This window comes from Moschus berezovskii, chromosome 23 (assembly GCF_049115385.1).
Source record: "Moschus berezovskii isolate FMDL1 chromosome 23, NW_MosBer_1.0, whole genome shotgun sequence".
Classification (NCBI taxonomy): domain Eukaryota; kingdom Metazoa; phylum Chordata; class Mammalia; order Artiodactyla; family Moschidae; genus Moschus; species Moschus berezovskii.
Genome location: NC_142482.1, coordinates 39,691,470 through 39,715,488, shown reverse-complemented (window position 1 = coordinate 39,715,488; position 24,019 = coordinate 39,691,470). Strand labels below are relative to the sequence as shown.

The 24,019-nt window shown below is 44.6% G+C and overlaps 1 protein-coding gene across 9 annotated transcripts; it reads right to left on the bottom strand.

Moving 5' to 3' along the window:
• Nucleotides 1-42: 42 nt before the first annotated feature.
• On the bottom strand, nucleotides 43-23,991 carry LOC129543114 (BOLA class I histocompatibility antigen, alpha chain BL3-7-like). 9 transcript variants are annotated; one of them, XR_016035990.1, is made up of 9 exons: nucleotides 22,012-23,987; nucleotides 18,359-18,655; nucleotides 16,125-16,400; nucleotides 15,047-15,322; nucleotides 14,839-14,931; nucleotides 14,388-14,438; nucleotides 13,990-14,028; nucleotides 9,925-10,446; nucleotides 43-2,797 (listed from the first exon to the last, which is right to left on the bottom strand). XR_016035990.1 is itself a non-coding variant. In XM_088831017.1 (9 exons), the coding sequence occupies exons 3-8, from the start codon at nucleotides 18,588-18,590 to the stop codon at nucleotides 14,024-14,026; spliced, it is 933 nt and encodes a 310-aa protein (XP_088687143.1). In that variant the 5' UTR covers nucleotides 18,591-18,655; nucleotides 21,584-21,883; nucleotides 22,012-23,988; the 3' UTR covers nucleotides 7,246-10,446; nucleotides 13,990-14,023. The 9 variants fall into 9 exon arrangements, 4 of the variants coding, with proteins under 4 accessions (XP_088687143.1, XP_055261958.2, XP_055261965.1 ...); XR_016035989.1 differs by lacking the exon at nucleotides 43-2,797 and adding an exon at nucleotides 13,206-13,478 and having other exon boundaries at nucleotides 7,246-10,446; nucleotides 22,012-23,988; XR_008683238.2 differs by lacking the exon at nucleotides 43-2,797 and adding an exon at nucleotides 7,246-8,609.
• Between the last annotated feature and the right edge of the window lie 28 nt (nucleotides 23,992-24,019).

The window sequence follows — 24,019 nt, the reverse complement described above, 5'->3', positions numbered from 1 at the left end:
CACTCCTGCTACCTGATGGACAGGGAACTAATGGAAGATAGGTCACAAAGGTCTCTGAGAGAAGATATCCTGGTTCAACCCCAACCCTAACTCCACCACCTCCTTAAACTCTCTCAGTACAAAATAATCACAAATTAGGTGCTTTATGGGTTTGCTTCAAGGATAAAATTTGACCCTCCATGTAAATCACATGGCCTTATTGCCTGAGACATATTAAGTGTTCCTTTATTCACAGTTACGATTATTATAATGGGCTTCACTGGTGGCTCAGACAGTAAAGAATCTGCCTGCAATGCGAGAGACCTGGGTTTGATCCCTGGGTGGGGAAGATCTTCCCTGGAGGAGGAAATGGCAACCCACTCCAGTATTCTTGCCTGGGAAATCCCATGGGCAAAGAAGACCGGCAGGCTACAGTCCATGGGGTCACAAAGAGTCAGGCACAACTGAGCACACCATCATTATATTGAGTACAGCATTTAGATAAGTTCCACTATTTTGCTTGTATAAACCACAATTCAGGAAACATTGTTAAACACATATTAATATTTTTGAGACATGTGTGATTATCTTTTTAGGATAAATCCTTTTTAGGAATTTAGTTATTTCTCTTTTTTGCTTTTTTCTGGCCTCGTTGTTTGGCATGGGGGATCTTAGTTCCCCAGCCAGGGGTTGAACCTATGCCCCCTGCATTGGAAAGACAGAGTCTTAACCATTGGTAAGCCAGGAAAGCCCCAGGAATTTAGCTATTTCTACATCAAAATACAAGCTCACTTAAACTGTGGAAATGATTTGCCCTTTAGAAATTTTACACTACTTTGAGTGGGAGGGAGACTCAAGAGGGAGGGTATACTTATATATACTTATGGCTGATTCACCTTGTTGTATAGCAGAAACCAACACAACATTGTAAAGCAATTAAATTATACTCCATTAAAAATTTTTTTATACTATTTTATTTCAAAGTTGAAAAAAGCCTAACTGCTTATTACAATTTAATGTACTGATTAATTCTTTTACTCCCCCCCTCCAAATTCTATACTTCAGGATAGAGATGAGCAAAGGAGTCTGGATTTTAGATGGCTTTCTTTGAGTGGTTGAAAAAGTGGGTTTTGTATGTACCATACTTAATTTTATATTATATAATGTTTTGGTGGGCTTTTCTTGTGGCTCAGCTGGTAAAGAATCCGCCTGCAATGTGGGAGACCTGGGTTTGATCCCTGGGTTGGGAAGATCCCCTGGAGAAGGGAACAGCTACCCACTCCAGTATTCTGACCTGGAGAATTCCATGGACTTTATAGTCCGTGGGGTCGCAAAGAGTTGGACACGACTGAGTGACTTTCACTCACTCAATCTTTTGTTATCATTTATATTTAGACCATATCTAGAGAATCTAATATTCAATTACTAAGTTAAATTTTCACTTTAATCCTTACTTTGTAACCCCATAATATTCTGAGAGTAAACATAAATTAATAGAGTTGATAAGAAGAGGAGAGAAAAAGAGATTTTGTTTCCCCAATACTATGACCAGTATTTTTCCTGATACTGACAATATCCTCCTCATTCACTTTCATCTTTGACAAACTGATCTATTTTGTTTTATTCCATTTCTTAGTCCACATTTTCATTTTTGTTCACATTGTTTCCAAACGTGTCATTGGAATGGCCATGTTTAACAATTGCTGGAACCTCACATTTGTTTGACCTGTGCAATAAATTTTGGTGATAATATAGGCCAAATGGAAGCCCATGAAATAGCCTTTGAACCTTAACCAGGATAGAAAATTAAAATAATTTTATATCTCAAGGGTAATGAAAGAGCTTAATACCTCCCTTGAATACATAAGGGATGTGGGGTGGAGCCTGGTCCAAACATAGTAGCAGTTAATTTGCCAGTCTGGTTCTAGCAAAAATTGGATGGTTCATGGTAGATGACAGTGGACTGCTAAGAACTTAATTCGAATTAGATTAATTGCAGCAGATGTGCCAAATGTGATTTTTTAAATTAATTTATTTTTAACTGCACTGCTGAGCAGGCTTTACTCTAGTTGCCCCAAGCAGGGGTCACTCTCCATTTGTGGTGCGCGGGCTTCTCATTGTGCGGGTTTCTCTTGTTTCAGAGAACCGGCTCTAGGGGGCGCAGGCTCAATAGTTTTGGCACATGTGGGATCTTCCTGGGCCAGAGATGGAACCCATATCCCCTGCATTGGCAAGTGGGCTCTTAAGCACTGGACCACCAGGGAAATCCTGCAATTGATTTTACTGTTACTCTTCCATCCTGGAAATACCACGGATTGACCTTGATCTGGACTGACTTGTATTCCAGGTAGGATTTTGCCCTTGCTTCCCACAGAACATCACTCAGAACTAATATCCGAGGACTCACACAGTAATGTAAGTATAGAGGTTATACTTCTAGTCATTGGAGCTGAGTGATGGAGAGAACATTAAATTCTACTGCTGCTGCTAAGTCACGCCTATAGTGAAGTTGCTCAGTCGTGTCCGACTCTTTGTGACCCCATGGACTGTAGCCTACCAGGCTCCTCTGTCCGTGGGATTTTCCAGGCAAGAGTACTGGAATGGGTTGCCATTTCCTTCTCCAGGACAATATTTGCTTGTCTGGAGGTTCTAGCAGGGGAGTGCAGCTACTTGTAATACCCTTGACCAGAGACCGGCCCTCTTCTATCAGGGATGGTCATCCTCTTCGACCATGCATGCAGCTTCGAGAGGGATGCACATGGAGCAGTGACGGGGGGAGGGGACTCCCACCTAACCAGCCAGATCAGCTGAATCAACCCTGGTGATAAATGAGGTGACAGATGTCAAAACCAGGTTGCCTTCACATCCAAAATAATATCAATATTCACATTATTGTGGCAGGACTCTTTCAGTCACAAGTTAACAGTTCTAGCAGAAGAGATTAAATATGTTGATTTACCTGAGAGGGCAAGGATGGGGCTGACTTGAGACATGACTGGATCCAGGGACTCAAACTTGTCATCAGATCTCTCTCTCTGTTCTTAGGGAAAGTACCCAAGGTCATCTGTAACCTGCCTCACACTGCCCCGCTTAAACAACTTAAGCAGAAAGATAAACCTCTTTCTCACCATGTCCATACATAAAGGACCAGAGACAGTTACCCTTGGACCAATCCCTATTGCTAGGCAGATATGGTATAATGTGGTTTCACCCTGATTGGTCAGGTCTGGGTCATGTGCAACCCTTGGTATGTAATACTTCTTAAGTTACTTAAGGTCATACTGACTATTAAACCATGTCACTATTAAATAAAAAGACCGTTGAGAATTCTTTGGTCCATGAGAAAAATGAGAGAACATTAACTATTAACAAAGTTGGCTTTCTTTTCATTTCTTTACCTTTAGTTTCTAGCTAACAACATTTGACTCTTAATCACAAAATTACTGGGTGGGAAATAGATGGGGAAACAGTGAAAACAGTGTCAGACTATTTTTTGGGGCTCCAAAATCACTGAGGATGCTGATTGCAGCCGTGAAATTAAGACACTTACTCCTTGGAAGGAAAGTTATGACCAACCTAGATAGCATATTAAAAAGCAGAGACATTACTTTGCCAACAAAGGTTCGTCTAGTAAAGGCTATGGTTTTTCCCGTGGTCATGTATGGATGTGAGAGTTGGACTGTGAAGAAAGTTGATCGCCGAAGAATTGATGCTTTTGAACTGTGGTGTTTGAGAAGACTCTTGAGAGTCCCTTGGACTGCAAGGAAATCCAACCAGTCCATTCTAAAGGAGATCAATCCTGGGTGTTCATTGGAAGGACTGATGCTAAAGCTGAAACTCCAATACTTTGGCCACCTCATGCGATGAGTTGACTCACTGGAAAAGACTCTGATGCTGGGAGGGATTGGGGGGCGGGAGGAGACGGGGACGACAGAGAATGAGATGGCTGGATGGCATCACCGACTCAATGGACATGAGTTTGAGTGAACTCCGGGAGTTGGTGATGGACAGGGAGGCCTGGTGTGCTGTGATTCATGGGGTCGCAAAGAGTCAGACACAACTGAGCGAATGAACTGAACTGAACTGACTGAAACAGATGGACTCTAAGATCCTCCCCTAAATCTTCATCTTCTGGCATCCATGCCCATGTATAATTTTTACCCTTAGACTATAAGCTGTAGATAGTGGCTTACTGGTAGCAAATAGAATTCAAGAAGTGGGTGATGGAATATTTACTTGGGGATGACCAGGGACAGGATATGAGGGAACTGGGGTCAGTTGTCTCAAGTTCAGTTGTCCAAGCCAGGCTGGGAAAGCAGAAATTCCCAGTGAAAACCAATGTCAAGTGACCCTGCATTCCTCTTCCATCTATGGAGTTCCTCCTCTAGATCTCATCCTTCACAGTCCCTGGAGGAGGAGACTGGAGGAGGAGGACGGAGAGACCACTAAAAGTGACTAAACAACAAGGAGTGTTGTATATTGGTTTGAAATTACTTCAGATGCCCTCGTTCAGATCTTCCACCTTAAGTGGAGTCATTTTAATCCACTTGCTTATGGCTAAGAGCAAAAAAAAAATTTTTTTTTTCTTCGAAGTACCATTGTTCTGATTTAAGAATGAAGTAAGTTGTGAAGGATGTCATCATGTCCTCTGCTGTTGACTGACAAGAACTTAGCAGCCCAGTTGCTGAGAGGCTTGCTGGGGACTTACTGATAAGAACATGTACAGGATCAACTATGACAAAGGGACAGCTGGAATATAAAAAGCAAGAGATAGGGAGGACTATCTGAGAGTTTCAGTCAGGGCAAAACTATCCTTTGTAGATCTAGCTTTCTGAAGGTATTGAGACACTTGCTCCTGCTTTGGACAAGGCACTGGTCGGCAGTGATATCTAACCATGCAGCAGTTTCAGGAAGGAAAGCGACAACTGTTACCGCTCCACTGAGGCCCTCGTTATTGGCAGAGACACGAGCCATGCAATGTCCCTGGAGAGATAACCCTCGGAGCAGCCTCTGCCTGCCAACGCAGGGACCAACGTTCCTGAGCCACACACTCTAGCAAAACCTTCTCTCCCGAGAAACCAAACGGCTATAAAAGATGCACCTCATGGTATATTTGGACATTATGTCCGTCATATGTCCTTGCCTAGAACAACAGTTAATCATTTGTTTGGAGTATTTTATTTCTTTATTAGCTTATTAAAAGACATTATCCTGTATGCTATTGGCTTTTGAAAATGTTATGATTTTCACAGTGAACCTCTGTTAAATAAACTATTGGCAAAGACAATCTCAAACTCTGAGCACAATTTGCCGCCTCCAAAACAAGTCAAAGAACAAACAAAAGAATCTGATCTGTAGTGAAAACAGGAAATGTAGAAACAAAGACTTCCAAACCTAGCACCTGGTGAGTCCCAGGGCTGGAAAGATTAGGAGGGCAAGTCTCCAAACTCCCCGTGCTGCACCTGGGACCCAGCTCGCCTTAACTTAGAATAATGTCCCACCCACAGTGGTGGAGCCCACAGTGGTGACACTGCAACTGGATCTCTTCTCAGAACAGATCACCATGGCCACACACTCCTAGGAAGTCCTATTCTCTCAACAAGTATTAATTCAGTGTGTGTAGCAAGGAGAAACCCAAATAATAGTGATCTAAACAGGATGAACTCCAATACTTTGGCCACCTCATGTGAAGAGTTGACTCACTGGAAAAGACTCTGATGCTGGGAAGGATTGGGGGCGGGAGGAGAAGGGGATGACAGAGAATGAGATGGCTGGATGGCATCACCGACTCGATGGACATGAGTTCGAGTGAACTCGGGGAGTTGGTGATGGACAGGGAGGCCTGGTGTGCTGTGATTTATGGGGTCACGAAGAGTCGGTCACGACTGAGCGACTGAACTGAACTGAACTGAAACAGGACGAAAGAGTCTCCCATGATAGTGAGGCAAGCTGTTCCAGGACTGCTAGAGGGGTTCTGTACCACGAAGGTATTCAGGCATCCAGGTTCCTACGACCTACCTTCCTTCTCTGCTTTTCCTGAGGTGGTGCCCTTATCGGGATGACCCAAGGCACCTGAAGGTAGTCATGGCCAAGCGGTTAAAGCGATGGACTTGAAATCCATTGGGGATTCCCCGCACAGGTTTGAATTCTGCCAACTACGGTTTTATCCACACAAGGAAGGTACCGAAGACTCTACCTTCATGCCACAATCAACTGAAACCGTTCGGCAGTCAGTCACATCACTCTTGGGTCAAACAACCTGCCCTCCAGTTCCATTTGGTCTTGGTCATCTGGTGGCTCAGACAGTAAGAATCCACCTGCAATGTGGTAGACCCAGGTTTGATTCCTGGGTTGGGAAGATCCCCTGGAGGAGGGCATGGCAACCCACTCCAATATTCTTGCCTGGAGAATCCCCATGGACAGAGGAACCTAGCAGACTACAGTCCATGGGGTCGTAAAGAGTCGGACACAACTGAACAACTATGCACAAGGAACCTAAGACCATGTTCAGGGTCCCTAAGCAACCAGGGAGAGCAGGAGAGGAGGAGAGCGGAAGCCCTTTAAAGGCAAAATGGAAAACTTAGTATCAGGGTCATCATATTGATCATAATTTAGTCACACAGACATGGTTAAATTCAAGGAAGGCTGGAGAATGGATAGTTTTTAATCTGGGTGACTTTGTTACCCAATAAAACTATTATTATGGAATAAGGATGATTTTTGTTACACTTGGTAAATTTTTAAAAATCAAGAATGTCATAATTTTTATTATCTTAAACTAAATCTGATTTGTCTGTAAAAAAATGAAATATTTTCAGAATTTATTTTAAATTGAAAAAGGTACAGATAGAACATGTAGTAAAATGACACCCGATAAAAAGGGAAATCTCCCTCTACAACATATAGAAACCGGCAACAATGGTTGGGTCCAGGAAGAAAATCTGGAAAAACTGCAGATGGATAGGGGAGAAAAATTTACTTTTCACTGTATACACTTTTTATTATTTGAGATTTTTCAGCCTTGTGCTTGTGATAGCTTATGGTGAATGATGTCGGATTCATGATCTCCAGTTTTAACTTCAGGACCAGAGACCAAGCTTGACCACTCAGGGCTCTTGTGTAGCAGAAGTTTTATCACAGTGAAAAGGGGCAGAGAAAACTTCTGACATAGACATCAGAAGGTGGGCAGAGTGCCCCCCTCACTAGTATTAGCAAGGGAATTATATACTTTTAAAATTAGTTATTACAATAAATCAAAAGAATGTCTCAAGGTAGTAAAAACTTTGCCAGACCCACTCCTACAACTTATATTTTAGGATAACAGGATTAGAATTTAACAATGGAAAGATCCTACCAGACCCACTCCCATAATATACATTCTAAGATATCAGGATTGGTTTTTCCCGTGGTCATGTATGGATGTGAGAGTTGGATTGTGAAGAAGGCTGATCGCCGAAGAATCGATGCTTTTGAACTGTGGTGTTGGAGAAGACTCTTGAGAGTCCCTTGTACTGCGGGGAGATCCAACCAGTCCATTCTAAAGGAGATCAGTCCTGGATGTTCATTGGAGGGACTGATGCTAAAGCTGAAACTGCAATACTTTGGCCACTTCATGCGACGAGTTGACTCACTGGAAAAGACTCTGATGCTGGGAAAGGTTGGGGGCGGGAGGAGAAGGGGACGACGGAGAATGAGATGGCTGGATGGCATCACCGACTCTGTGGACATGAGTTTGAGTGTACTCCGGGAGTTGGTGATGGACAGGGAGGCCTGGCGTGCTGTGATTCATGGGGTTGCAGAGAGTCGGACACGACTGAGCGACTGAACTGAACTGAACTGAACTGAAGATATCAGGATTAGTCAGAAGGTTTTCAGGAAGGAGAAACTGTCCTCAAACAGGATACATTGTTGTTATATAATCCCTAGTACAGTGTTGAAACTGAGTTGTTTGTTGTGTAATCATCAGTTCAGGACTTAAAGAAAAAACCATTTTATGTGACTAACACTAAGGAATGTAGAGAAAAAAAAAAAGTTTGTCGTTTCCTCCTGGAGAACCCCAGACCTCTCCTAGGTTGCTGCACGAAGCCTTTCTCTAGTTGCAGAGAGTGAGGGCTACTCTCCAGTTGCGGTGCTTGGGCTTCTCATTGCAGTGGCCCCTCTTGTTGTAGAGCACAGGCTCTAGGATGTGTGGGCTCAGTAGTTGCACACACCAGCTTAGTTGCTCCGTGGCATGTGGGATCTTCTTGGACCGGAGATCAAACAGGCGGCCCCCATGTTGCAAGGCGGATTCTTAACTGCTGGACAACCAGGGAAGCCTGTATGTCTTCTTTGGAGAAATGTCTTCTGCCTATTTTTTGGTTGGGAATTTGTTTTATGATATTGAGTTGTATGGGTTGTTTGTATATTTTGTATATTAACTTCTTGTCAATCACATCCTTTGCAAATATTTCCTCCCATTCTGCAGGCTACCTTTTTCATTTCATTGATGGTTTCCTTTGCTATCCAAAAGCTTTTAAGTTTGATTAGGTCCCACATAATTGTACTCATCTCACACGCTAGTAAAGTAATGCTCAAAATTCTCCAAGCCAGGCTTCAGCAATACATGAACCATGAACTTCCAGATGTTCAAGCTGGATTTAGAAAAGGCAGAGGAATCAGAGATCAAACTACCAACATCCATTGGATCATCGAAAAAGCAAGAAAGTTCCAGAAAAACATCTATTTCTGCTTTATTGACTATGTCAAAGCCTTTGGCTGTGTGGATCACAATAAACTGGAAAATTCTGAAAGAGATAGGAATACCAGACCACTTGACCTGCCTCTTGAGAAACCTGTATGCAGGTAAGGAAGCAACAGTTAGAACTGGACATGGAACAACAGACTGGTTCCAAATTGGTAAAGGAGTATGTCAAGGCTGTATATTGTAACCCTGCTTATTTAAATTACTTAGAGTACATCATGAGAAATGCTGGGCTGGAGGAAGCACAAGCTAGAATCAAGATTGCCAGGAGAAATATCAATCACCTCAGATATGCAGATGACACCACCCTTATGGCAGAAAGTGAAGAACTAAAGAGCTTCTTGATGAAAGTGAAAGAGGAGAGTGAAAAAGTTGGCTTAAAGCTCAACATTCAGAAAATTAAGATCACGACATCCGGTCCCATCACTGCATGGCAAATAGATGGGGAAACAGTGGCTGATTTTATTTTTTGGGGTTCCAAAATCACTATAGATGATGATTGCAGCCATGAAATTAAAAGACACTCCCTGGAAGGAAAGTTATGACCAATCTAGATAGCATATTAAAAAGCAGAGACATTACTTTGCCAACAATGGATATAAGAAAGCTGAGCACTGAAGAACTGATGCTTTTCAACTGTGGTGTTGGAGAAGACTCTTGAGAGTCCCTTGGACTGCAAGGAGATCCAACCAGTCCATCCTAAAGGAGATCAGTCCTGGGTGTTCATTGGAAGGACTGATGTTGAAGCTGAAACTCCAGTACTTTGGCCACCTGATTGAAGAGCTGACTCATTTGAAAAGACCCTGATGCTAGGAAAGATTGAGGGCAAGAGGAGAAGGGGACGACAGAGGATGAGATGGCTGGATGGCATCACTGACTCAATGGACATGACTTTGGGTAAACTCCGGGAGTTGGCGATGGACAGGGAGGCCTGGTGTGCGGCGTTTCATGGGGTTACAAAGAGTCGGACATGACTAAGCGACTGAACTGAACAGACTAATATAAGAAAATACTGCTATGATTTATGTCCAAGTATGTTTTGCTTATAGTCTCTTCGATAGTCTCTTGCATTTAGTTCTTTAAACCATTTTAAATTTACTTTTGCATATGTTGTGAGGGAACGCTCTAATTTCATTGATTTACATGTAGCTGTCCAGGTTTCCCATGTGCTGGAAAGTTTTTGATTATTGATTCAGTCCTCTTACCTGTTATTGATCTGTTCAGCTATTCTGTTTCTTCATCATTTTGTCTTGGCAGGTTGTGTATACCCACTTCTTCTAGTTCCTCCAGTTTGCTGTATAATCATTCATAGTCGTCTTTCATACTCCTTTGTATTTCTGTGATATCAGCTGTAACATGAAAGAGTCTTGAAAGACAGGGTACAGCCTTCCATGAGAGAGGAAAACTCAATTCCCCAAATATACAGCTGGGAAAGATGAGGCAGTCTTAGTCACATGACACATGCTGAGTTGTGACTCTGGACATAATGACACATATTCGCTGGGTGTGTGCACAAGGCATTTGGCAAAGGTGGTGAGTGGCAGTAGCGGCATTCAGTTGCCAAGAGCAATAGTGACAGCAGTTCTAGCCATACAGTTGAGTGGTCAGCATCAGGGGTGTCGTCGTAACAAAGGCAACTGTGTCCAGCAACAGAGTAGTGATTCCTGTATGTAACTCCATTTAGAAAAACATCAAGAATTTTGTTGCTGAATGTGCTGACTCAGTCCCTGAAATAAAATGAGCCAAGTATATAAGCATATGTACACACACACTCACACGCACACACACACAGACATACACATACATGTTTAAATTAGAAAAACTTGGATTCCATTGATTGCACCAAGAAGTAAATGAGAAGTCAATGCAGGGAATAGTTTCAGAGAGTAAGGATTCAGAGACGTTCTTTATGCTGAGCTGATAACCACTTTCTCAGTTTTCCACCTGGCTACATATCCCAGAGTAGGGCAAACAACATAAATGTCCCAGCAGATGTCTTGCTTTTTTCTTCCCAGGAAAAAAACATTTAATTGTGGATTTAAGACACTTCCCCAACCTGAATGCTCCGATCATTGACCCCTGTCAGTCATCCTCAACCTGGCTAAGGCCTGAGACTGCTTATAGGTACTGCTGCAAAACACTTGGGCCTCTCCCTAGACCCACCATCTCAGAAAGCTGAGCACAGAGCCCAAGACTTGCTTATCAACAAGCCCTATAGGTGAGGCTGACGAACTGCCATGTGGGAATCCTGCTCTTTGTTTTTGCTACTAAATGTGTGCTCTGAAGATGAGCAGCATCAGCACCAACCTTGTTATAAGTTCAGATTCTTACATTCAACTGTGGACCACTGGAACTTAATGAGATGTCTGGGGAATTCTCGTGCACAGGTAAGTCGGAGACTGCCTGGTCTCTGTGCTGTCTAGATGTGTCAGAATCGTGCAGTCTGCTCAGGTGATCCGATCAGACTGTGTAGGGCTGTGAGGTCCAGGGTAGAGTCCTTGTTCCTTCCTCCTCTAATCACTCTCAGCAGTCCCCAGGTCATAAACAGCATTTATATGGTGTCACTTCCAAAATCTATGTCTCCACCCAAGACATCTCTCCTAAGCTCCAAACATGTGTCCCAACTGAAAACCTAACTTGAATTTCTAATAGGCATCCAAATTTAGCATTTCCTCAACTGAATACCCGTATTTAGTTGTTGTTGTTTAGTTGCTAAGTCGTGTCCAACTCTTTTGTGACCCCCATGGACTGTAACCCACCAGGCTTCTCTATCCATGGGATTTCCCAGGCAAGAATACTGGAGTGGGTTGCCATTTCCTTCTCCAGGGAATCTTCCAGGCCCAGGGATCGAACCCACGACTCTTGGGTCTCCTGCATTGGCAGGTGGATTCTTTGCCACTGAGCCACTTGCACAATCTGAAAGTCTGGGTGTCCTCTTTCTCACAACTGAGACTTAATCCATTAGGAAATGCTATAAAGTCCATCTTTAGATATATCCAGTTCTAGTCACTCTGTAATATTTTTCCTGCCCACACGTAAGACAAGCACCAACATTTCCAACCTGGACACTGCACTATTTCTACAGTCCCCACTACTGCCTTGTTCACCCTTCACTTCTCAACTCTGTCCTCAGCACAGCAGCCAGACTGATGCTTCTAAAAAGGTCATACCAGGTCCCTCTTCTCCCAAAGTTGTCTTGGAGCGCTACGTCTTCCTCAGAGAAAAGTCAATCCAATATTCTCAAAGCCACATGATCTGAGCGCACATGAGACCTCATCTGAATTCTTCGCTCCACCAGTCACACCTGCCTCCTCTTCACTCTTCCTTGAACACAGACGCCCTCCTGCCCTCATGCATTTGCACTGAAGCTCCTCTGCCTGGAGAGAACTTCTCTCAGACATCCTTGTGGGCATTCCCTCATGTCCTTCACATCTTTACTCAAAAGTCACCTTCTCAATGAGGCCCACTGACCACCCTAGTAACACAGCCACCTTCCCTGTCCCCACACACTCATACTCTGGGTCACCTTCCTCAGAGCACTTACCAACCTCGAAGGGAAACACTCCCTCACTTACTAAGCTCATAATGCACACTCTGCCCCTTCTCACTAGAACAAGCTCCACAGGCCAATAACTTTGCCTGATTTTGGTTTTCTGAAATTTCTTAGATGCAAAAATAATGTGTGATGTATCTGACACAACACAGAGATCGGGTGAGTGAATGATAAGCGGATAGGACCTCTGTATTCTGCTGGACTCTGCAAACTCATAGACTGGAGCCCACCAGGCTTCTCTGTCCATGGGATTTTCCAGGCAAGAATACTGGAGTGAGTTGACATTTCCTTCTCCAAGGGATCTTCGTGACCCAGGGATCGAACCCGGGTCTCCTGCATTGTGGGCAGACTCTGTACCATCCGAGTCACCAGGGAAGTCCATATTCTAAAGGCAGTATCTTTATTAATGTAGCCTATGGCCACATGCTGTCTTGCGGCAGCTACAACCCAACGGTTACTCTGACTGGTGTCAATGCTGCCTTGCTTTTCTCACAAGTGCTGCTCTCCCTTCCTCCTGCTCCTTCCTCCCACAGCAACCCTCCTGCACACCACAGCACACAAATTCATGTCCCACTCGAGAAAGCAACGGTCCTTGACCTATGGGTCCTATTTCCCAAACCACTGCAAATCTAAATTAGACTCAGCTTGATAAATCCACGAGTTTGGATTTGAGCCAGCACTAGCACTTCTAGAGTTAAGAGCACAGAAAACAGCCTTGGAAGGGGGGTAAGAGCTACATGAGTCATTTCTGTAGATCACAGACACTACAGTGAGCAGGGGCCCCCTGGGCCTCGTGGGGACAACGACAGGCAAAAGCTACTCCTGCTCCTGTAGAGACGGGGCACACCTAGAGGAAATCAAGACTAGAATTCATATGCAAGAACAAGAAGAGTAATTCTCTCTAGAAATAAGGAAGGAAAAAATAATCAACACCTAAACGACGAGGACTGAGGAGCAGACCCAGTCCTGAGCCCTGGTTGACCTGGCCACATAAGGTCCTCACTGCCCACAGTCCAGAAGACAAGACAAGGTTCAGGTGATGTCTCAGTCCTTGTGATCACAGGTCCTGGTGAGACAAGGTTCTACTGAAGAGACGGACAAAGGAGTTGAGAAGATGAGAACAGCAGCAACCATATCAAAGCCCATGATGCTCTGATTGGGCCCAGGCCCCGTCCACACTCAGTTCACAGCCTTCTCCTGCCCCACCTGCAACAGAGTCAGCATAGCAAACACACAGATTTTAAACGATTCTCAGCACTTCCATTCATTTCTCGCAAAATTTAAGAATCTTCCTAGCCTTAATTAACCCACCAACCCCACTTCATGACAAGAATCAGAAAGAACAAATTCAGGACTCCCCTGGTGATCCAGTGGTTAAGAATCTGCCTGCCAATGCAGGAGACACAGGTTCAATCCCTGCCCTGGGAAGATTCCACATGCCATGGAGCAATTAGGTCTGTGCGCCACTACTACTGAACAGAAGCCATTGTAATGAGAAGCCCATGCACCACAACTAGAGAAAGCCAGTGGCAGCAACAAAGACTCAGGGCCAAAAATAAATAAGTAAGTAGAAAAAATGAATTCATATCCAGATTCCTATTTTCAGTAAGGAGTAAGAAGTTGCAACTCAGTGTAACATGGAGTTAAGACAGGGATGGAGATTGCCCAGCCCCACCTTGTCACAAAGGAGGAGGGTGGGGGGGGGGCATAAACAAACCTTGTATCACTCAGTTCCAGACAAAGCCATTCTCTTAGACTGTGAAAGAAAATAATCATGAACAAATTCAGGTCAATCATCATAAGTGGTCATTCTCAATAGCCCCCCAACATGCTCAGAATGTCTCATTAAAGAATCTCCATCACCCAGTGTGTCCCCTCTGCCCCAAGTTCTTTCCCACTGGGGGTCCCTTAAGAGTCTCTTTTAGGATCAATGAGAGCATCAGAGCCCAGAGCACTGTTGCTGGCTAGGGAGAATGATCCAGAACCTGGCAGGAGTCCAGAGATGGGGCTAAAGAAGGACTCATGGGGTGGGTGAGCTCCCCCATCGGTTCCCATCTGCACTATTCCAAGAATCTCAGGGTTTGCCATCAGACCCCACCTGTGCTCGGTACTTACTTGCAGTCTGAGAGTAGATTCTATTTTTTCCACTTGGAGAGTGATAATATCCTGTGAGAAGCCAGGCAGAAGACAGGTCATGAGCCCCTAAAGAAACCACCTAGTCCCAGACCCCAGGGAAGTTTCCAGAACTGTGACTGAAAACCCAGGACGGGACCAAAACCATGAAGAAAGTAGGTGTGCAGGGCCTCAATCAACTACCTGCCCAGAGACCTGTCCTCACAGTGACCTTCCCTGACCTTCAATGTCCCCATCACCAGATTCATCAAGTTGATGCCGGTTTCCATTTTCACATGTGTCTTACAAAGAATAAGTGCAAGCAAAAAGCCCCAGACTCACCAAGCACATGTCTGTGGAGGTTACTTTCCAGTAACGAGGCAGGCAAACTTCTACCTGGGCTTGAAACCCCCAGTGAGACAAGAAAACTCAGATCCCTCCCTCCCTTCCCTACCTGAGGCCTTCATCCAGATCCCAGCTCCAATGACCACGAGGAGAACCAGGCCAACAATGATGAACATGATGGGGATGGAGGGCTGAGGAGGTTCTGTGGAGGAAGGAAAGGGGCCCTGACCTCAGGCATGAATCCTAACCTTGCTGAAGTTCTCCTGAAGGCTCCTGATGACCTGATAATAAGGCTGACCATCCATCCCCCTCCTTACCCCATCTCAGGGTGAGGGGCTCCTGAAGCCCCTCGTGCTGCACATGACACGTGTATCTCTGCTCCTCTCCAGAAGGCACCACCAGGGCCGCCCACTTCTGGAAGGTTCCGTCTCCTGAAGGCCTGGTCTCCACAAGCTCCATGTCCTGGGTCTGGTCCTCCCCATTGCACTGCCAGGTCAGTGAGATCTCCGCAGGGTAGAAACCCAGGGCCCAGCACCTCAGGGTGACCTCACGGTCAGAGATGCGGTGATGAGTCATGTATGTTTTGGGAGGCTCTGTGGTACACAAAGCAGGGAGGGCTCAGGCCAGGGTTTGTTGAGTAGCATTGACTCCAAAAGACCAAGCCACCACAACTCCTGATGGCTCATCTGCCAACCAGTGGGAGAAAGGGATCTGAGGGTAGAGGGACCCACAGTAAACTGAGCCAGCAAGACAAGGGGGTGGGAACTCAGTATAACATTCTCCTCCAGAATAAGAGCCCCTTCAAAGGCTCTCAACTCTTTTATCAAGTCTTTGGTCAATGTTTTCTAGATACAGGTATGTGATCTAGTGGGAAAGTGCCAAAAGGATGAAAAATCTCCAAGATTCTATGAAGCAGCTCTGTGTCCTCCTGAGAGTAGTTTCCCTGACACTAATAAGAATGAGTGGCTCAGGGAACCTCCCTGGTGATCCAGTGGTTAAGACTCCATGCTTCCACTGCAGGAGGTTTGGGTTCAATTCCTGGTCAGGGAAGTAAGATTCCACATACCGTGAGGTGTGGTAAAAAAACACCAAAACCAAAAATCCAACACTGTGAATCAACTATACTTCAGCAAAATAAATTAAAAAAAAAATAAAGAATGGGTAGATCAGATGGCACTGCCCAGGAGACTCAAGATAGGAAGTCCCCCCACTCCACATCTATGGCTTGTAGGGAAGTCATCAGCACATTGGCCCCAGCCATCCCACGTTAAATATCTCACACCCCTGTGCTGGGTCAGTTCTGGAGGAGACACCCTCACCCACACTCTGCAGAGAAGATGGCCCAAGCTGGGGATGGGGGAAGGGCTGAATGGGTGGGCTGTGGGAAGTCATTACCAGTGCGGTTCAAGGTCTCCCCTCCAAACATCAAGTATCTCCACAACCACAGGATGCACTCCTTCTCCAAGTAGTTCTTGTCTCTCTCTATGAAGTTCCCCCTGGCCTCCCATTTTTGTTTGGTGTATTGAGCAATGAATGTGGCTGCTGTGTATTGCAGAGGGTCCATATGCAGGCTCAGGTAGTCCTCACCATCATAGCCATACTGCCAGTGCCACGTGGTCTTGCCATCCTCCAGGAGCTCACAGCCGTAGGTGAACTGGAGGGTGTGGGGACCTGCCAGCCCCAGGACAGTGGTGTCAGCCAGTGTCAGTTAGGCAGTCTGCCCCCAAGGCCTCCCACCCATGGTTCCAGCCCCACCATACCTTCCCATCTCTTATCTTTTCCTTAGAGGACATTCAAATTCCATAGACAAACTAGTTTTGCCCTAATAACGATCTCTTTTAGAACTTATAGTCAGTTCTGCTGTGAGGAATGGTCTATGGTTGGTTCCAGGAGGTATTGAAAAGGCCATGGATTGGGAGTTAGAGATTTGAACTCTGCCATGAACTGTGTAATCTGGGCAAGTTAGTCATTCTACATTTATCTTGTATAAACGGAGGGTTAGATTATGACCTAACAGGTCTCTTCTAGGCTAATAGCCTCAGATTCTAAGCTCAAGTTCCTGAAAACAGGACCACACTACACAGCATTAACACAGGAGGGCACACTGTACTCAGTAGTTTTCCTTGAGAGCTATGGACCAAATTTTTCCCTCTAATATTCATTGCATTGAACCCCTAACCCTTGATATAACTATATTCAGAGATTCTAGGAAGTAATTCAGTTTAAATGAGGTCATGAGAGTGGCACCCTAATCCAACAGGGACAAGAAGGGTTAAGATCTCTCCCTCACTCCATGGGCACACACCAAGGAAAGAGAGAATGTGGCCAACTGCAAGCCAGGAAGTGAGCCCTCACCACAGAGAACCCTGCTGAACCTTGACCTTGGACTTTCCAGTCTCTAGAACAGTCAGAAGATAAATTTTTGGTGCTTAAATCACGCAGTCTGTGGTATTTTGTTATGGAAGGCCAAGCAGACTAATACTCACACTGTTGTTGTTTAATCGCTAAGCCAGGTCACTTGCTGTTTAGTCACTAAGCTGTGTCCGACTCTTTTGCAACCCAACTTAGCGACTAAAGGACAACAACACGAGACACTAGAGAAAGCAAACAGCACCAACAGGCCAAAACTGCTGAAAAAGTTTTCAAATAAATGTCAAAGTCAAGTATGAATAAATCTGAGATCACTGCAGCCTGGATTCACCACACGTGCTTCTGGGTTTCCACAGATTCCCAGCTCAAGTTCCTAGTCTAACACTTGCATACTCTAACTTTATTGTGTACTTTCACTATCTTCTTATGCCCTTGAAAGGCAGGGTCTACACCAGTGCCTGTAAAGTAACCATCAGATAAACCTTTGTTGCATTCATGTTCCTAGAAGGATCAACTGGTAAAAGCTGAGCAGCCTCAGTATTCAGCTTGAATTATACTTCTCACTGGCTTATGCCTTGACTGGGCTTCAAGGCCCTTTACAAACTTGTTTCAACAGACCTAAACTCTCAAGAGCCATTAACTAGAAATGATTAAATTTCAATCCATCCCCTGAGCTCACTAAAACAAATCCTACCCCACGCCTTGCTCCACCCTAATTTCCTACTGCTTGGACCATCTTTTATGTTCTTCATAGACGTAAGTAATACACATCCACCAGGTTCTATTTAAAGTTCTGCCTCATTCATGAAACTCCGACCACTGGGGTATCTCATCTATGAATCTCAGTAACTATGGCATTTATGGAGGTTCCTGTCCTTGACATCTCTGGGTATGCAGTGAAGGGTCAATAAACTTTTCACAGAAGTATGAGTACCTTCCCATATGAATTATAAGCTCTTTGAAGACAAACATCAGTTTATACTTTTCTGGATCCCCATTTCTAGCACTCAAAAGATGTTCAGCATATATCCATGACCCAATAAAACTGCTTAATTAATCTATTAATTATTAATTCTTGTCACACAGACCCTACGCCATTGTGACCAGACCAGTTCAGCTTTCATTCTCAAGTGATAACTTGTACACATTCTTCTGCCCGAGCCTGACCCTATGGGAATACTTGTCGAAAGCCTTTTACCCCTGGGGATTGGTATGAAGTGACAAGCACCACCTCCCTCTGCTTTCTCTGAGGCACCTACCTGTTTGCTTTTGTGCCAACACTCTGTTCAGACCATCCTCCTTGGTTTGGTTGTAATATTGCTGCACATTTCTCAGATTTAAGTGGAAAATCTTCATCCGACTTGTGAAGATCTTGGTCTCATCATCAAAGTAACTTGGCTCCTCCCTCAACCAATGAACACAAGACTTTGCCTTCATCTCTTCACTGTCATAGCGAATGAAGGGCTGGTCGTCCACGAAGCCAAAAGCCATAAATGAAGGGACTCCTGGACCCGGTTCAGACACAACTGAGTAGATATACTGCAGAGAGTGTGATCCTGAGGTGAGAACAAGCAACAGTGGGTCAGAGCGAGCTCCAGAATTTACTGCGTGAGGATCTAGGGAATGAGCGTGTGTCTAATAGGAGACATGACACACAACATAAAACAATGAAAAGACAATTACAACCCTCTGCATAAGTGAATTTAAATCCCACACAGAGTATGCACTGGAAGAATTTGAATAAATAAATGTACACACGTATGTATACACATATATATGTATGCACTTTACAAATATTTATATGTATGTAACAACAACAATATATTTACATATATACAGAGTAAGACTGATTTACTTTAAGGAAATAGCTCATGTAATTTTACAGGGCTGGCAAGTCCAAATCTGCAGGGCAGAGCTGCATGTTGGATACCTAAGGAAGACACGATATTGCAGCTTATGTCCAAAGGCAGTCTGAAAGTAGAATTCACTCTTCCTCAGGAGACCTGTCTTCCCCTTAAGGCCTTCAACTGATCAGATAAGGCCTACCCACATTACCAGCTAGGGCAGTAGTCCTGAACCTTTTTGGAACCAGTTTCATGGAAAACAGTTTTTTCCATAGCCCCAGGGTGGGGGGGATGAGAGCGAAGTGCAAATTTTAAAAAACTGAAGTACAGTTGCTTTACAACATTGTGTTGGTTTCAGGTGTACAGCATAGTGATTCAGTATTCTGAAAGACTATATTCTATAACAGATTAAAGTGCGTATAATTTCCTGTGCTATACAATAAATCCTTGTTGCTTAGCTACTTAGTTTGTATCTACTAATCCCATATCCCTAATTTGTCCCTCCTCTGTTCTCTCTTTGTAATCTCAAATTTGATTTCTATGTGTGTGAGTCTGTATCTGTTTGGTAGGTACATTCATTTGTATTATTTTTAGATTCCATATATAATCTCAAATAGTATTTTTGTCTGACATTTCACTAAATACAATATTTTCTAGGTCTGCTGCTGCTGCTGCTAAGTCGCTTCAGTCGTGTCCGACTATGTGCGACCCCATAGACAGCAGCCCACCAGGCTCCCCCGTCTCTGGGATTCTCCAGGCAAGAACACTGGAGTGGGTTGCCATTTCCTTCTCCAATGCATGAAAGTGAAAAGTGAAAGTGAAGTCGCTCAATCATGTTTGACTCCCAGCAACCCCATGGACTGCAGCCTACCAGGCTCCCCTGTCCATGGGATTTTCCAGGCAAGAGTACTGGAGTGGGGTGCCATTGCCTTCTCCGCTTTCTAGGTCTAAATGGCAGTTAAAATACATACATATTATATATTAATTTATGGAGTTATAGAGAAGTCGAACATAATTCCATGTTTATCTGCCAGTTGAATTCATTCTTCTGCAAATTACTTATTCATAGCATTTCTGTTTTTAACAGCATTGTTCTTTTTTCAGAAGAACCTCTGTACTCCTACCCCTTGACACAGGCTCCTCCTCTGATGAATAAAGTCCCTCTCACTGTGAACTGACTCTGACCCCACTCAGATCTAGACTCCATTGAGAAGCACGTGCTGAGTTGAGAAGTCATTCCTGAGGACCCAGTGGACATGCAAGCCAGCAGTCCCTGGCTGCTCTCTGTTGATCCCTACCGTGACTCTGCACCTAACAGGGACTATGCAGGAAGCAAGGCTGTGTTTAGATGTTCAGAGACACTGAACTCCAGGGAATGATTGTGGAGGGGGAAAACAACAACAAAAACAAGAGCAAAAGGAAGACACTGAGGAAGAACTCCCCTTTATTCCTTTAAGGCTCAGCCAAACAGCCAAAGGCTGGGTGACTTTCCATTTAGGCAGACAGGAAATGTATAAATATGGAAAGGTTTACACCATACTCCTATTAAAGCACTCACCATACCACTTTGCCTGCAGAGAAATTGTTTCCTAGAAATTATCATTGTGTTGGAGCATTTCCCCTGTGGTCTGCTGTTACTTCTTTAATTCTTTTAATGACTGTATGAAGTAGCTGCTCAAATTCCATGTTAGAAGTGAAAAAACAGAAGCTTAGTAGCAAAGCTTTATTTAGAACCCATTTCTCCTCCTCTCTTACTCATAAATAGGTAAGACTTAAAAAAAATTCACCCTGCCAGCTATATTTCAGATATGTCAATTCACATAAATTCAGATATGTCAAGAATTTGTTTCATTTTCCATGAGTTTTTACTTGTTGGTCTGGAAACATTTTACCCAGTAATTAAGTCATGAGTCTGGCTTTCCTTCTGGCTTTCTTGGTACACTTCTAGAGTCTGGAGTGCAACAGTAGCTGCTAAGAAACTGTGCTAGGAGACCTGTGGCTGGGAACAATGGTTTTGCAAACAATCTGCATATAGGAAAATACAAAAGTTGTAGCTTAGTGGGTAGTGAGTTTTGCATCCTGTCCCTATGGGGTTTTCCTGGATGAGCCATATTTAAACAAGTACTTGAGTGAAGCCCTTTCTCCATATGAATAAAAGATGAATGTGTGTGCCACGTTATTTTCTTTCAGCTCTGTCATTAATCAAGCTTGTGATCAATTTTTTTAAAGTTATTTAAAATATTTTATTTTTTTGGATTTGTTTCTGTAAATTTGTATACTCTACATAATGTATTGGTATAATAGAACATGTACATGCTTTTTAAATAAATTAACACACTTTAAATTATAAAGAAAGATGATCTAAAACCTTGGATACCATCCATCCCAAATTTTTGCTTCTGGCTGTGCCTTTGCCCTTCGAAAGACTTCAAAAATGAAAGTGAAAGCGTTAGTCGCTCCGTCCTGAACGACTGCACAGACTGTTCAGTTCAGTTCAGTAGCTCAGTCTTGTCGGACCCTTTGCGACCCCGCATAGACTGTTGCCCGCCAAAATCCTAGGGGATTCTCCAGGGAAGAATACTGGAGTGGGAAACCAGGAACATCTATTCTGAGCAAGGGTAAAGAATTATGACTTCTGACCTGGTTCAGAGATCTGCCAAATTCTTTCTTGTTTACACTGCTGCTGCTGCTGCTAAGTCGCTTCAATCATGTTCGACTCTGCGACCCCAAAGACGGCAGCCCACCAGGCTCCTCCGTCCCTGGGATTCTCCAGGCAAGAACACTGGAGTAGGTTGCCATTTCCTTCTCTTGTTTACGCTGCTGCTGCTGCTGCTAAGTCGCTTCAGTCGTGTCCGACTCTGTGCGACCCCATAGACGGCAGCTCACCAGGCTCCCCCGTCCCTGGGATTATCCAGGCAAAGCTGCCCTTATTGATAGAGCCTGCACAAATAATAAGTCAGTGACGGCCTGCACCACTGAGCTTCCAATGCTCTGAAAAATTCCACTCTCGGCCGCTTTCAGCTTTTTCTCCCACTCTCCCAGCCCACCTCCCCTCGCTCCCAACTCACGCATTTGTGTCTCTGGCAGGAATGCTAGGAAGAAATGCAAGAGCACAGGGGCCCACAGCATTGCCTTAGCTGTTCCGATTGGCCCCAAGACTTCCAGGCACGGCTGGGATGTGGCACACAACTCGGAGACCACCAGCTTCACTCCGCCCGCATTTGGGGCGGTGCCTTACAGGAACTGGAACCGCCAGGAAGGCGCAAGAGAGTCGGGGTTGGGGGTGGAAACTACCACAGAGCTCCACTCACTCAGCGATAAGCTCGTCAGGAAAACACCATCTGGGAAAGAACGACTGAAGCTGAATTTGGAGAAAACGAAAGCCCAAGCATATGGCATCCCGCATAGCCCATGCCACAGCAAGTCAGCCAGTAGCCCAGGACAGGTCTAGACGGGACCCACCCGCTTGGACTTCAGATCCTAGGCGGGCCTCTCTGCTTCAGAGCCTTGGTTTCTTCCTCATTCAAATGCAAATAAAGTTAACCTGCATTTGGAAAACTACGGAGACCCAGTGGACATGCAAGCCAGCAGTCCCTGTCCGCTCTCTGTTGATCCCTACCGTGACCCTGCACCTAACAGGGGCTATGCAGGGAGCAAGGCTGTGTTTAGATGTTCAGAGACACTGAACTCCAGGGAATGATTGTGGAGGGGGAAAACAACAACAAAAACAAGAGCAAAAGGAAGACACTGAGGAAGAACTCCCCTTTATTCCTTTAAGGCTCAGCCAAACAGCCAAAGGCTGGGTGACTTTCCATTTAGGCAGACAGGAAATGTATAAATATGGAAAGGTTTACACCATACTCCTATTAAAGCACTCACCATACCACTTAGCCTGCACAGAAATTGGTGGGCTGCCGTCTATGGGGTCGCACAGAGTCCGGCACGACTGAAGCGACTTAGCAGCAGCAGCAGCAGCTTGGAAAAATGTAGCCATATATATGTTAAGTGGGGGAACGTGATAAACAAATAATTAAAACTGAATTGGTAGCCATGTCAAAAAAAACACGGAGCATTAAGGAATTCCCTAGCGGTCCAGTGGTTAGGACTAGGCGCTTTCACTGCTGAGGACCACCGGGCAAGAAAAAAAAAAAAATTACATATTTAGGGAGAAAATCGGCAATAAAGACACAAAAATAAGGTTCTCACTTGGGGTGATTTTTTTTTTCCCCTCCAAGTTTTATGGTAAGAACTGCCACTCATTTAAAATGTCCCGTCAGTCACACTGGCAGTCCTTTATCAATACAAATCAAATCATCATGTCCTCCACCTTTAATGAATATGTTATAGGTTAATTTCATCTGAAACACTGGAGGGAAAATAAAATGTCCAATTAAAATAAATCCAGCAGGATTAATGTTTAAGCCAGAAACTACTATGAGTAATTTGGGAGGGGCAGTTCCTTCCCCTGCTCTGCAGGAAATGAGACCACCATTGAGTAAGTTGCCTCAGAGTAAGCTCTTTTCCATGGTTTGGCAGTTTAAGGTGAGAAGATTCAAACCCCATCAATGGGGTTAAGGCAGGATGGTCGAGTCTGGGACAAGGACGTGGAGCGGAGAGAAAGATGAAAAAACAAAGGACATAGCCTTTCCATCTTCTGGTTTCTTGTCACCTGGAGAGTCAGAATTCTCAAAATAAGCCAAGCCTGGTTCCTTTTTATCTCCTTCCTCTGACAGGTTCAGTTCAGTTCAGTCGCTCAGTCGTGTCCGACTCTCCGCGACCCCATGAATCACAGCACGCCAGGCCTCCCTGTCCATCACTAACTCCCGGAGTACACTCAAACTCATGTCCACAGAGTCGGTGATGCCATCCAGCCATCTCATTCTCCGTCGTCCCCTTCTCCTCCCGCCCCCAACCTTTCCCAGCATCAGAGTCTTTTCCAGTGAGTCAGCTCGTCTCATGAGGTGGCCAAAGTATTGGAGTTTCAGCTTTAGCATCAGTCCCTCCAATGAACATCCAGGATTGATCTCCTTTAGAATGGACTGGTTGGATCTCCTTGCAGTATAAGGGACTCTCAAG

Bases quoted from the DNA above. Each gene is read 5' to 3' on its own strand.
- LOC129543114 (XM_055405983.2), bottom strand. From the start codon at position 22,072: ATGCTGTGGGCCCCTGTGCTCTTGCATTTCTTCCTAGCATTCCTGCCA. The intron at 16,401-18,358 runs GTAGGTGCCTCA...TGGGGCTGGCAG, and splicing joins GTTGGCACAAAAGCAAACAG to GTCCCCACACCCTCCAGTTC. The intron at 14,439-14,838 runs GTAGGGAAGGGA...GGCTTCTCACAG, and splicing joins GATCTGGATGAAGGCCTCAG to GATATTATCACTCTCCAAGT.